Source organism: Archocentrus centrarchus, assembly GCF_007364275.1.
Source record: "Archocentrus centrarchus isolate MPI-CPG fArcCen1 chromosome 18 unlocalized genomic scaffold, fArcCen1 scaffold_23_ctg1, whole genome shotgun sequence".
In the NCBI taxonomy this organism is placed as follows: Eukaryota; Metazoa; Chordata; class Actinopteri; order Cichliformes; family Cichlidae; genus Archocentrus; species Archocentrus centrarchus.
In genome coordinates, this window is record NW_022060145.1 from 8,928,835 (window position 1) to 8,943,645 (window position 14,811).

The following is a 14,811-nucleotide window of genomic DNA, read 5'->3' on the forward strand; positions in this document are numbered from 1 at the left end:
CTCTGCTTCCTTCAACACCCCCCCCCCCCCCCCCCCCCACACACACACACACACACTTTTTTTTGTTTTTTTGGTGTGCTACCTGAGTCACGACTACACCTGGGACCCTCTTGCCTCGCTGTCATTGAATCAGCTGCTGACACCCATGAAGCCCATATCCTGTAGATTTTGTTTTCTGCCCACATATTAACGCTGAGCAGTCTGCAGAATAGAAAAGTAGATGAGAGAAAATAGATCAAGGTCCTGGAAAGCTGCAACAAAAAAAAAAAAAAGATGTCTCTAAATGTTTCTTATGCAACAATTTCTATCCCTCTCACACATTTCTTCTGAAGGCGACACTCCTCGGCACACAGAAGTGGGTATTCTTGTTTGGAAACAATAGCAGGCGTGCTTTCTGAGGCAACTGTTAAGCTATTGCAAAGCAGATGCTTTTTTCTCTCGCCAATCAATTTAACACCTACACCTCCCCTCTCCTCCCTCACGCTGGCTTTGGCTCATCAGTTTTAAATGGCACAAGGCATTCTTGCATTGTTCTTTTGACTTACTCAGAGGACAAGAAATGCCTGTGCTGAAGTTACAGTCCTGTCGAGACTTAATCACCAATAGGTTGGGTCAGCACAGACAGGAAACACAAAGAACTGCAAGGCAACATATTACAAAAATCATTGCAGCGTGTAAATACTTATATTTCTGAAAGTCTGTAAAAACAGGATAAAGGTTTGGAAACATACTACCAACCCCCACCACCTCCGCCCCCCCTCCCGTCTGAATTTTCTGTGAGACAGAATTGCAAAGGAAAAAGCCATCTGTGTCTGACTCTTATCCCTGGCTTCTCCAGAGCCTGGATGAGCCTGAGCCAGCAAATGTCAGTCGGATAAAGACCAAGCCTGACAGACAGACACAGGAGTTTTGTCATTCCGTGTGTCATCCCTTTGCTAGCAAGCCCAATCTTTGCCGGTCTCAAAAACCCCAAGCTGATGGGGGAAAGAAACATTCTCAGGGTGAACGTCAGGTTGTGTAACTCCTCCAAGTGCCACAGTAGCTGAAACGTTGAGGACGTGAGCTATTCTGGTGCCCCTGGGGCCTTTAAGAGCTTTCATTATTGTCTTATGCGCTGTGCGGCGGGGTCACCATGGAAACACAAAACACATCAACAATTTCACCACAAAGGATATGAGGTTCTTCAACAAGACGTTCTTCCAGTAGCCAGTGGGCTGTCTAGGGCACAGGATATTTGATGTGACTTGATATTTAGAAAACAAAATACTGAAGTGTGCGGTTTATTTTATGCTTTTAATATCTGCGAGATGTGTTCAAAAACATTAACAGTGAGCTGGTAAGCACACTGTGGGGCTGCAACATTATTTAATGCTATCCTTTATTTAAATGCATATGCAGGATGCTGAAATTATATAATTGCAGTAGTGTCTAAAAGTCTGTTGTTCAAGTTAATAAAGACAAGTAAATTGTAATGAATAACTTAAAGGAAATGAATACCACTCACTGGATTTAACCTCCATCACATTAGATTGTTTTATATTATTTTATATGGCTTTTGCATTAATTTACAATATTGCCATATATATTAAAATTGGAACTTTTCTTATTAAAAGGAAATTCTGTCATTTTGGAGGCTTGGGAGCTATTTATTGCAGTTTTTTTTTCTCCTCCATTGGTACTCCAAGAAAAATTGAAATGATTTATGTAAAATATACAATTGAGGTTTATTTTATCTGCCTCACTATATAAATTGTTTTTCTGAAGTCACATTTCCAAATCCCTATATCTACAAGCTCTAAAATAGTTCGGTACACAAGAAAATTTTTTATTCTGCCATTCAATAAATCAAGTCTTTATATTAGCTCTTTCAACATTAGAGTTTTCTAAGTTCTATTAGGAGTCTACGGTTTCCACAGTTAATTAAAACTGCCATCCTACGCACAAACAACACTACAGTCTGTAATTTTATATCACCCTTAATTTTTACCAGTCACTCTCCTACGGCTGTACTGACATAAGTTATAAATTACTCCTAATGTTACTCTGAATGCAAACCCAGTATTATGTGCTGCTTCCTAATAAAACACAAGGCTCAGTGTGTGAAGCACAATGCAACACACTGCTAAACAAAATCCATTGTCATGTACACTATTTAGCACTTTGCTGACAGTTCATAAAAAAATTCACCTACTAAAGACGTCAGAAGCTATTTTTGGTGACAGGATGCACACCTGCAGCTCCACAGCAACGTAACTAACCGCTGCAACCAGTACAGAGCTCTTCTAAGCTCAGCCTGTGCCATTATACACAAACACACCAGTTGATCTTTTGACAATGCAGTTTCTCAAATAGCTAACTTGTCTCCACTTCAGCCTCCAAGAATCAACTGAAATGACCCAGCCCAGCTATACTTGGTCATTAGCAAAACTTTTTACAATGTTACTTCAGTACTAAGAGGATATCCTTCTACTGTTAAAACATTCTTCTATGCTCTTGGGATCAAATTAATACCATTTGGAATTAAATTAAAGCAAAAAAAAGAAGAAAGGCTGGGTGCTGGGCCAAAAAATATAAAACCAAGAAACAGAGAAAAGGGTCTGCACACTGGCAAAGCTCCTGAATAACGTTTAATTAATTAAATTAAAGACCTAACTATAGGCACTAGAAAAGATGAATGTTGCCACCCATTGCTTTCGTGACGTGGATTTGTGATTAACAAGTTGTTGCTCTGGATAATTCGCCTTTCTGGCCACAATTGACGAAACGAACTTCATACTTTATTTAAAATGACCTGAAACTAGTAACTGAGACCATAAAGTGATCACAAAAGTGTTTCCGAAGGTCAGTGCACAGAGCAGTCAAGAGCTGTTTAGTAATGAATTACAATAGTCCAGCCTAGAAGTAATAAATGCATGAACTTTCTAATTTTAGATATTGCACAAATGCAAGAAAGCAATCCTACATATTTGTTTAATATGTGCATTGATGGGCATATCCTGGTCATCCAAGATTCCTCACAGTGTTAATGGAGGCCAAGGTAGTGCTATTCAGACATAGAATTCTGTGGAAAATTGCTGCCACTGCTCCTCCTCAGCCTGTACTTCAAGGATACTGACAGTGTGACTGCTGCTGTAACCAGGTCTCTGTAAGGCAGAATAACTCAATATATTAATAAATAATTGCCTGACAGGGACTTAGAAGAGACAGACTTAATGTTTAATAATCCACATTTGGTGTGGGAGGAGTTCAGGGAGGCCACTGAAGAAGACTTTCAGACTGCCTCAAAGCGATTCTGGAAAACCATTAGAAAATTCAGGAGGGAAAAACAGTGCTCTGCTCACACTGTATACAGTGGTAGTGGGATGCTGCTGACTTCAACTGAGGATATAGTCCAATGATGGAAGGAATACTTCCTTAATCCTACACGACACGACTTCTGCAGAGGAAGCAGAGTCTGGGGATAAGGGGGTGGCTCGCCCATCATTGTGGGTGAAGTCAGTGAGGTAGCTAAAAAACTCTTTGGTGTCAGGATCCCTGGGGTGGATGAGATTCGTCCAGGGTTCCTGAAGGCTCTCTATGTTGTAGGGCTGTCTTGTTTAACATGCTTCTGCAACACCTGTTGATTGGCAGACTGGGGTGGTGGCTCTCATCTTCAAGAAGGGAGACCAGAGTTTGTGCTTCAACTATAGGGGGATCATACTCCTCAGCCTCCGTGAGAAGGTCTATCCCAGGATGCTGGAAAGCACAGTTTGTCCATTAGTCAAACCTCAGATTCAGTAGGAACAACCTGATCATGGAATGCTGGACCAGCTCTTTATTCTCTTAAGGATATTTCACAATGTGTGGGAGTTTGCCCAACTAGTCTACATGTGTTTTGTGGACTTAGACTGGGAGTATGCGTTGCCTGGCCCATTCAGTCCTTGTACAATTGTAGCAAGACCTTAGTCCACATTTCCGGCAATAAGTTGGACTCGTTTCTGGTGGGTGTTTGACTCTGCCAGGGCTTCCTTTTGTCACAGATTCTCTAGTAATTTCTAGGCGTAGTCAAGTGGCAGAAGGTTTCCGCCTCGATGGCCTCAGAATCTTATCTCTGCTTTTTGTGGATGATCTGGTCCTATTGGCTTCATCGGGTGGTGGCCTCCAGCTTGCACTGAAGCAGTTTGCAGCCGAGTGTGAAGCGGGGTGTACAAGAATTAACACCTCCAAGTCTGAGGCCATGGTTTTCAGCTGGAAAAGGGTGGAGTGACCAGGGAGGAGTTGCTGACTCAAGTGGAGTTTAAGTATCTTGGGATCTTGCTTATGAGTGAGGGAAGAGGGGAGCGGGAGATTGACAGATGAATTGGGCTCAATGATGCAGTGATGCAGATGCTGTCCTTGTCTGTTATGGTGAAGAAAGCTGAATGTAAAATCGAAGCTGTCAATTTACCTGTCGATCTACGTCCCTACCCTCACCAATAGTCACGATCTTTGGATAGTTACTGAAAGAATTAGCTTACAGATCCAAGCAGGAGAAATAAGCTTTCTTGGCTGGTCTCTCCCTTAGAGATAGGGTGAAGAGTGCAGTCCTTCGAAAGGAGCTCAGAGTACAGCCAGTACTCCTCCACATCGAAAGGAGTCAGTTAAGGGGATTTGGGCATCTGACTAGGATACCTCCCCGATGAGGTGTTCCAGGGCTGTCCTACCAGGAGGAGGCCCCGGGGCAAACCTAGGACACACTGGAGAGATTATATCTCTGGGCTAGCCACCTGAGGAGGTGGCTGGGGAGAGGGAGGTCTGGTTTTCTCTGCTTATACTGCTGCTCCCACGACCCAGGCCTGGATGGATGGATGGATGGATGTATAGCAGGCATTTAATTCTTTGGTGCAGTTGAGAATGTCACATTGTTCTTTCTTTGTGAATTTTTATACTTAAATAACTTTTGGCTGATCTTCATTTTTTTATTTGTAGACTGGGACCAGATACAGGGATTTGGGGGGGGGGGGCAGGATGAGAGAGGATGCAGAGATATGTGGTTGCAGAGATGGTGCAACTCTACTTCCTGGTCATAAAGCTTCAAAGTAGGACTTCACAAACCAAAAGGTGACATCACAGCAGCTCCATCCATGTTTTGTACTTACTGTAGTTTACCATGGAGTTGCCAACTTCTGTCTACGCCTGTGTGACTAAGGCCTAATGCAACTTATCAGCCTACTGTTTGGGCACCATTTTTACATAAAAAAATATTAGGGAAGGGTTAGCTGAACTATAAACCACAACCTTAGCAATCCACCAGTCTAAATATGCAGAGCAAAAATAGCAGCATTGTGTGCTGCAAATTCTTGCAGTGATGCAACTTAGAAACATTTAAAAACACCTTGGAAATTGAATAAAATGTTATATTTTCTAATGCCTTTTAAGCGTGTGTAAGTGTGTAAACAGTATCATTTAAAGAGTTTTTAAAGACCCTGGGAATACAGTTAAAGATAGTGAATACAGTGATCAATGTGTTCACCTGGGAGACACTAGCATACATCATCCCAGTGGAAAAAGAGGTCTATTGTCTTTGTACTCCATGGCAAGTGAATGCCCTATTCTCAAGAGCTGCCGTCATGCAACTGCAAGATTAATAGTATTTGTCAAGTCGATAAAGCTGATAAAAATTCTAATGATTGCCTTGAGCTTGCTTTAAGGCTGGTTTGTCAGTACAGCTTGTAAGACAGCAGTCCCAGTCTTGGAGTCAAAGTGATACAAACACAGCTGTGCGACTGTGTGATTCAAATGTTTTAACTCTGAGTGGTATATTATATATATATATATAAAAACCACATTATATTTTGAGAGCAAAAGGTACTTTTATTGTTAAAAAACAAACTGGCAAACAGATGCGGGTAGCAGACACATGGACACAAACACACAGATAGCTCTTGATATAAGACACCTCTGTCAAGACTTGTTGGAGCAGCACAAAATGATGCCTCTTCACTTTGCTCCTTCCCTCTCTTGCCTTTGACCTCCCACTGGTTCCATTACCTGTATCACCCGCGCGACCTTGAGCGCATCCAATCTTGGCAGTTACATAACAAAAGACGAATGCGGAGGAGATTAAAGGTGCAGAGGAAGAGGGCAAGGCAGGAGATTGAGAAGTGTCAGGCGTGCAGCCTGAAACAAATAAAAAGTCTTTCACAGTTACCAACTAAAATCATTCGACATCCCACCCTCCTTTGAAGACCCTCGCTGTCCTCCTATTTCAAGAGAACATGACACATTACAGCATTTTTTTTCCCTAGGAGCTAAGTTTTCTCTACCTCAGCTCTACAAACCACATATCAGTCCACCTCTGGTTACAGCTTGTCATTTCACATTATATAACTTGAAAGCACTCCAGCTGGGGAGCAAAAACGTGACGTGCAATGGTAGATGATGAATGGTTCAGAGACGGGAAAGGTGTACACCAGCCCACTATAGCTTCATGCACCTAGCTGGCTTTTAACACAGGGCTGTAATACTGTTCGAATACACAAGCGGAAATGGAAAACCTGTCTGCGACTGCTTGTTTACTACGAGCACATTCCCTGCTTCACCGTAAAGCAGTGTAAGCCATGTACGGTTTACCTTAACAACTTTATAATCCACAAGCAAACACTGCATGGGATGGCAAGCCCGTGCACACAGTGACTGTAGGGATGTAGGCCACAATGTTACTGTACAGTTAACTAAGACTGCAATCCTAAGTACAGCTTAGGTCTGCAGATATTAAACTTCTAGGTTATGCTCAGTGACGCAAGAGCACACATTGCAGGCATTTTGAGAAGTTAAATACACACAGTTAAAACACAAAAGATCTCTTATAGTCGCATCCAGACTCGAGAATCTCCTCAGAACACAAACATTTAATCCTGGAATCACTGCAAGCTTATGAAACCGCCATCCAAATGTAGGAAAAGGAAGTTCTTGGAGGCAGATGATATTTTTCTGAACAGGAGGGATCTCTCTCCTTTTTGAGAGAGAGAGAGAGCAAAGCAAGAAAGCAGCACCAGAGGCCCAGCCCATGACAAAACAAAGAGATTAAATGACCTGTGAATGTGACTTTCCATTTTTCCATCAGCTCTCGCTCAACTTAGAGGCCTGCTGCCCCCTTCTGGAGGCCAGGAAGACATCATCAAGCATATAACACTCTTCCTGTTCACAGGTATTCATGTGGTCTCCCTATTAGGGATTTTTTCAGTTGACCAAATGCACAAAAATGACAATCATGATGATATGTGGATCCCAGATGTAATAATACATTTGCACCCAGCACTGTATGAAAAGACTAAAGCAAGTGTATTCTAATTAGCCTAAAAATGTATTCAGTACATATCAGCCTCTCGCTTCAGCAACATCTAACATACATTCAATACAATATTATCCTGTGGGTTTGCAATGAAATCTAAGTGAAATCTGCACTCTTGACACACAATACCAAAACAGAATGCAAACATGCTGGGCCCCCTCTGAAGTGAGATTTCAGCGTTGGCAAGGGCCAAATGTCAACCAGCTCAAACAGATGGTGTTAAGAGCCGAGCTGAGAGGCTGACCTTGGTTCGGGACTGACTAGGGGTGGAATGACAACGCAAGGCACCCGGTGTTTGTTTTCAGTGGATGTTGTGAACATCAAGAGAGCCGAGTGTTGTTGCCAAGAAGGGAAGGTGAAGTCGCGTCAGGGCTGCTTGCTTTGCTTTGCAGGTGCTTTCAGGCGCTGTGGGATGTTGTCAAGCTGCCACTATGACAGAAAAATGTCGGGACTGGATGAACAGCAGAAGGAATGTTTTTGATAACTTTGTGATAAATAGGATAAAATACAGGCTACTGGTTACGTGATCCCTATTTTTCTTTAACTTGATGGACATGTCTCACCCAGATAATTTTTTCTTATAATCATCTATATCTAAATTTATATAGCCCATTTTTTTGTCAATTTCTCAGTGTCTATAAAACATCAGGAAATAGTGAAAATGTCCACCGCAGATTTCAACAATGTTTTGATTAACAAATCTAAAAGTTGAAATCTAAAACTTACAGTAATGTAAAAGAGAGGATGTGAGCTACTTGTCATGTTTAGGGAGTTGAAAGCGCTCAGTGTCTGGCATTTTAACTGGTAATTTAATTAAAATGCTTAATAATTTATCAAAATTACTGTCACAATCTTTTATTGTTCAAGTAATTGTTTCAGCCATAATTACATTTAAGCAACTGCGATCAAGGTAAGTTTAGAATTTTGAATGTACTTGACAAAGATGAGTTAACAGTCGATCAACTGAAATGATTTTTAAAAGATGCCATCTTTACACGTACAATACAGTGTCTACAATTACATTATGTAACCATCTCAGCATTACAAAAAAGAAGAAACTAAAAATCAAGCTTCCAGTCTGCTGGTGACGTACTATGCAAAACTTTCTGAAGGCACGCTGAAGAGTTCTGACATCTTAAATGTTCCACTACTTCCCAACTACACCACAGCAGCCACACCGTCATCATTTCTGCCTCGTTACCAACAAGGCAATGTCAGCTCTTCCACCCGGGAACCCTAGGGCATGGTCAATATTATAAAACTGTGAAACAAGCAGGATTTACATACTCACTTGCAGGCTGTTATGGGGGGGAAATCCCAACCTTTACAGCTAAACACGAAAATGTGAAATTTCCTCAACTTTTCTCTCTTCTTATCACCACCAAACAGCAACTGACTTTTTTTTTTGCCCCCACCCCCACCCCTCAAAATCTGGGGATTTCTTTCATCCTCATGTTCAAAAGAAAAAGAAAAACATACTATTTTCTCCATCTCTTTCCATTTCTGGTAGACTGAGTACGGGGCTTTAAGAGAAGCAAGTGGGTAGTAGATGGATAAGTGAAATTCACCTTGGCACAAATGTCTACAGCTTGAGAGGAGGCAATTTCCTCTAGCTCTGTTCACAAGCACAATGCTGGAGTCCAGGCTTGGTTACACACTGGTGCTCCTGAAAATGTATTGTCCTTTGGCTAATACCCAAAGAAATAAGAATTCTGTCTGATTTGGTGCAAATGTTTCAGCTTGAGTAATGAAATGATTTCTGTTCAGATGTATGCTGGATCTGAGGTTTAGAAAATAGAAACAGCACAACATCAATCTCGCCTTTTTTTTTTTTAAAACAGTGATAAAACATTCCCCTTCTTCTTCTTCATCAGAATGATTACCTTCTAAACGCGAGTGAACCTACATTATCTGCATTTTTTTTTTACAGGAGTGGACGGCTATAACATAATGGCAGAATACCGAGAGAGCGAGCCACTTCAGAATATCCCTTTTCCCTCACGAGCTCACTGCCTCCTTTGATCATCAAATTGTTCTCCTGAAAATCCTCTCTGTTCTTGAATTATCGGGGCCGCTGAAGTGGAAGTTGAATTTTCTGTAGAGACCAAAGCTTCTTAAGAGAAAGGGGAGAAGCGGGGAAATAAAAAAGATGTGAAAATGACACAAATTGAGTAAGCGTGCCAAAAGCCTGACAGAAGAAAACTTATCAAGGTCTTCAGACGCTACAGCTGAGAACTGACAAGGAGGAAACTTTTGCTTTTGTCTCTGTCCACTTATAAAGAAGAAAACATATGTTGTGAAACACATTTAGAGCATGCACAGGCTGTACGATGGCATAACTGCAACGCTAACCTGAAAATGTATTTCTGAGGCAGAAACACCGAAGAATCAACAGAGAGTTTCAGAGCAAAATCATTTACAAATACACAGAATTAACTTTTTATGGTACAACTGTTGCTGCTCCTGGACCTTGATTAAGGTGCTAACGTGGGGCCGCTTGTCAGTTCTAATGTAAATTGCTCAGTAACTACTGTCAATGGCACCCGGTTTAATTTGCCCAGCTTGATCACCGTTTGTTGTGGTTGCAGTTAAGTACACATTTTCATATTCATGCATATTCATACTGATTCATCCTCTTCAGATGCAGCTGAATTCATTAGGAATGTCTCCCCCGTTAAAAAGAGAGAGAGAGAAAACAACAACAACTGAGCACTGATTTTTGAGTCTTTCATGTCGGTTAAAGCGTTGGAGCTGCTCGGGTTTGTGTTTTTGTTTCGTACCTACACGACAAACGAATATGGTGGAATTTTACAGGGGCTAAAATTAGCAGGCCAAAGAAAAATACACACTGTTGCCCCTTTAAGGAGTGTAGGACATTCCTATTCCAAGCATAAATACAGACCAAGTCATTTGTGAAAATCTCTGTAAACACATTTTCAGCCTAGTGAGAACCTACTCAAAGGCTGAACTGCTCGTGCCCTGCAGTGGGAGAACCCAGCAGATGTGCTTTTGATTTTTTTTTTTTGTAATTTGTGCGTTTGTTTATGATTGTGCATGTAAATTGCCATTTACAGGAGGAGAAAGGCAGAGGAAAAATTGAGCACTGCCCATTTTGTTTACAGCCAGAGATTTTTTTTTTTTTTTTTTTGGGTATCTGCTGCCTGGTAAGAGGAAGCTCAACAAGTTTAGAGTGAAGCAGACAGCCGCATTCTCGCACACAGCAGCTTGAGGGAAAAATCGCTGTGCTCTTCCTGTTCGGAATTCAAATGACTGTGGAAGTAACCCTGGTGCATAAGTGGGAAAAAAACACTAAACCAGCCAGGCAAGCGCACAGTTGATCGAAACCAGATAGCAAACTTGCAGACGATTCAACACCAGATTCAATCAATAATATCTGACATTCATATACAGTACCAGTCAAAAGTTTGGATACACTTGGGGTGAATGTGTCCAAACTTTCGACTGCTACTATATACAAAGATAAAAGTCCTAAACTAGAAATAAAAGGGGATGTAGATGATGGTGTTCATATTCAGTAGGCAGTTTGTCAGGCTAGACATTCCTACATGCAGTCCTCATGCTATAAATACTCACCAGTGCACCAGCTGTGCATTGATCCACAGATGAAAGTACTTCCAAGTAAATGTACTACTTACTCCAGGTGTTTTGGGAAACTACTTATGCCTTTTTTCAAAATAAAAATGTATTTATATATTTGTAACCTATTGGTGTGGTTCAGTCACACTAGAGCAAAAATAAGACAGCAACTTTCTTGCAACCAGGAGGGTATCAGTGATTGCACTGACTGCTAACAGTGACAGCAATTACTAACAATTGCAAGAAGACTGCACAGGTTACCTGGTGGGAGGCAACCTGTCTCCAATCAATTGCGATCTGACTCAGACTGGCTTGTAATCCCTGATTGCACTGACAGACTGGTAAAGGTTTTTAAATAATTGCAGTCTAATTTATAACTGCAGACACACTGCCAACACATTGCAATTGGTTCAGCCTGCATCAATACAGTAAGTGCAACTCGTCTCCAATGTGTCTCTTTGCAGTAGGGGACTCGACTCAACTAGTTGCCAACTTGTTGTATGCTGGTTATATTCCCACATAAAAGCAAGGTTGCTGAGCACCTGTTTCATTTTGCAGTTAAATTGCCGTCCTGCAGCAACTACGTCACTATTTGTGGTGTAATTTCTGAACTGTTGTTTCAAATCTACGAGGTTCTGGCTGGACTCTGAACCTAAGTGGTGAACATGAATTTCTGTTTATGCAGACAACAAAAGAGTTGAAGTTTTTGCTGATTTAGGTAATCGCCATATTATTACAGTTTCCATGTAATTTCCAACTTGATCCCATACAGTACAATCATAAACTGGCAGCAGACTGACTTCACCTTATTACCATTTTATTGCCATCTTGACACACTAAAGTTGCTTTGAAGACAGCAACTGAAGACTGCGAGTTAAAACTTGGTTTCCATCTTTAAACCAACTGTTTCATAGGCAATGAGATTACAAAGCTCACTGATTATGACCGTATCCATTTTGTTCGTGGCCACCAGTCTGACTTTAGCACTGAAGAGTTCATGTCTTTTGAAACAACCTTGGACTGCCAAAGAGGGCAGGGAAGTAAAATAGGATTAAAACATTGATTTAAAAATGGTTAGGGAATAACTGACAATAGGAAAAAATATATAAAACAAGCAGTTTTATCCTCTAATGGCAGGCTTAACTATTGTAGTTTTAAAATCTTAACCTGATTGACTGACGACTCACATCTGAGTGGACCCCAGCAAACTCACGGGCGTAGAAAGTACTCCAAACATGGTTTATATTCTTATAGATAATGAACAAATATATTTTATACAGCAAGTTTCAAGTTGTCTTTGTCAGAAAACATGATCCAGGCAACATTTATAAAAGACAGAAAAATATAAAACCACCAATCATATACATTCACAAACATATCAGTTAATGAGTCATCAAGGTCAGCTGGAACAGAGCGGTAGTAATTAATATTAGTATCCAAGTTTACATTAGCATCAAAAGCTAAACTGTTTATGTTGTTTGACGGTGCCATCAGCTGCTCTGGTAATAACTTCCAAATCTTTCTCATAGCGTCTCTGCTAAGTTGTTTAGACAGTGGAGCTTGCTCCATCTCAGCTGTCCAACGCACATGAAGCGTACCTTGTTGTTTCACCTTGCCGCTTTCTTTCACTGTCTGCAGTGTAAGTGCTGATGCAATCACCCACATTTTAACTATTAAATTTCAAAAATGTTCAATATCAGCATAGCCACGATGAATCCAGAAGCAGTTTGGGAGGCTGTGAGAGTGGTTCTGTAAAAGCCTTCACCGTACCAGATAATCTGTTTCAAACATCAGCGCTGACGAGGTCCTGACTCAGATTTGAATGTTGTGATAAGAGAAGGAATCGAAGGCAAATCTGCTGTAAAGTCCTGTAGTCTGAGCCGGACAAAAAGAATAATCTCTCCTGGCAGCAAGCGGTATTTCAGCAGGATATCTGCATGCAATATGTAGTGTCCTGATGCTGATGGTGTTGTAGATGATATGTAGATTACTTTTTTCTAGTAAACTTGGCAAATGTGTAAAAGCTGCCATGCTGTGGAGTACTTATTAATTACACAATAAAGTGTGAGGGGGTGGGACGTGTGAAGATGTCATGTGAAATGTATATTTTTTTATTGTCACACTTACTTTTATTTTCGCCCTTTAATTGGTTTAGACAACAAAATGTCTCAGCTAGTATTGAGAAAATAATAATTACGGCTTAGGTTAAAGAAGACCCTTTCACAAAGTCAGCTACATGTTAGAAAAGCTTTATTTTCCATATCACAAAATGGGGAAAAACCTCCCTTACATCCAGCAAAATAAATAAATACCTTTTTTTTTTAATTTTAAAATACATTTTTCTTGTCAACAATAAGGATGACATACTTTGGTGTGTGACCACGCAAAAAGACTGTAAAGCCTCAGACCTTTATTAACTTGTTTTGGCCTTAATTAACTTTAAAGGAATCGTCAGCTGGTGTCGATTCAGAGCTGATAAATCCTCCACACTCTTCAGCTCTTGTGGTAGCACTCAACAACCCAGGGCTTCTCTAAGAAACTGCAATTCTAATTGAGGCTTCCAGGACTGGGGTAGGCTATAAAAAGATATCAAAAAGCTTCCAGCTGTCATTAAGAAATGGCAGTTAAAGGAGACTTTGGAAAGCCACACGCAATGTGGAAGACCAAGGAGATACACAGGAGTAGCACTGGGCTGTTTCCCCGTGCAGCATCAATATGCAATCATATTCTACATGGAAATATTCATCAGAAAAAAATCTTACCTGCAGCATTGTAGCATGAACTGTGAATAAAGAATAACTTACCAGCGCTTCATCCTCAGAGAGAACACGCTGCTCATCATGGACAAGCACCACTTTAGCCTTGATTTCATCCACTGTTAGACTGTAGAGGGTACAAAATGTGGAAGTATATTAGTATTCCTCCCAATTATTTTTGGCCAGTATAATAAGTTTCATCATGAGCCACAGAACACGCCATCACCACTAAAACCAAAACCAACCTCCGATTCACAAGGCTTGTGCGCCAGAGCACCTGAGGCCCCACTGAGAGTCACATTTCAGTCTCATTTGTTTGTGGCAGGGATTCAAAGTTTTCACCAAAAAAAAACAAATACTACACTTTTTTGATCAAATGAGCAACCAGCCGGTAGCACAAACTGACTATATTAAACTACCAATACATTTTGCTATCTGCCACGAGGCTGGTAAAAATGTTCCACTTTTAGTTGAGAGCTTCTCTTTTCTTTTAGCCCGTCCCAGTTTGAATGGCGTACAATACAAAGCGGCACACAGTGCCATCAAAATCCCTCATACCAACTATTATCCTACAACATTTAGATCTTTTTCCTTTGGCCGCGCTTCGCTGCTGTTGTCTTCCTTCCTGAGGTTTTACGTAAACTAGCACTGTGCTGAATGGAGATAATGACTGCATAGCCAGGATCAATCCTAGGAGTCCATCAAAAGCGGAAGTGCAGGCAAACATACAAAGCAAATAGCTTGTTCCTCTACAGAGGATCAATGCTAGGGGTAAGTGCTGGAGAAAAGCAATGGCTCGCTCCATTGTCAAGCTGCACAGAGGCCGCAGAGACACGGCTCTAAAAAAAAAAAAAAAAAAACATAAAATTTGGTGTGAGGTAAAACTGGCTGTGGCCCCAGTCGCTGAGGGCACACAAAGACCTGCATCTTGAGAGCAGGTGCTTTGCAAAGCACAGTAGTAGGTTTCCCTGAGAAAGACAGTAAAAATATTAGGGAACTCACACACATGCACTGATAAATCCTGACAGAGGGGAGGGGATAAAAAGCACAACCTGTTCATGGGCCTTTGGGAGGCTCCATCATGGTTCATTTCCTGAAGCAGTTGGTAGACTCTATTTATAGGCCAGCATACTGGTACCAGTTAAT

General features: G+C 41.1%; 1 protein-coding gene across 1 annotated transcript in view; it reads right to left on the reverse strand.

Moving 5' to 3' along the window:
* LOC115775101 (glucosidase 2 subunit beta-like) overlaps positions 1 to 14,811 on the reverse strand; it is a 171,981-nt gene that overhangs the window by 132,498 nt on the left and 24,672 nt on the right. Inside the window, exon 8 of the mRNA XM_030722596.1 lies at positions 13,714 to 13,792. Within this exon, the coding sequence (XP_030578456.1) occupies positions 13,714 to 13,792 (79 nt within the window). The remainder of the gene's footprint in view (positions 1 to 13,713; positions 13,793 to 14,811) is intronic.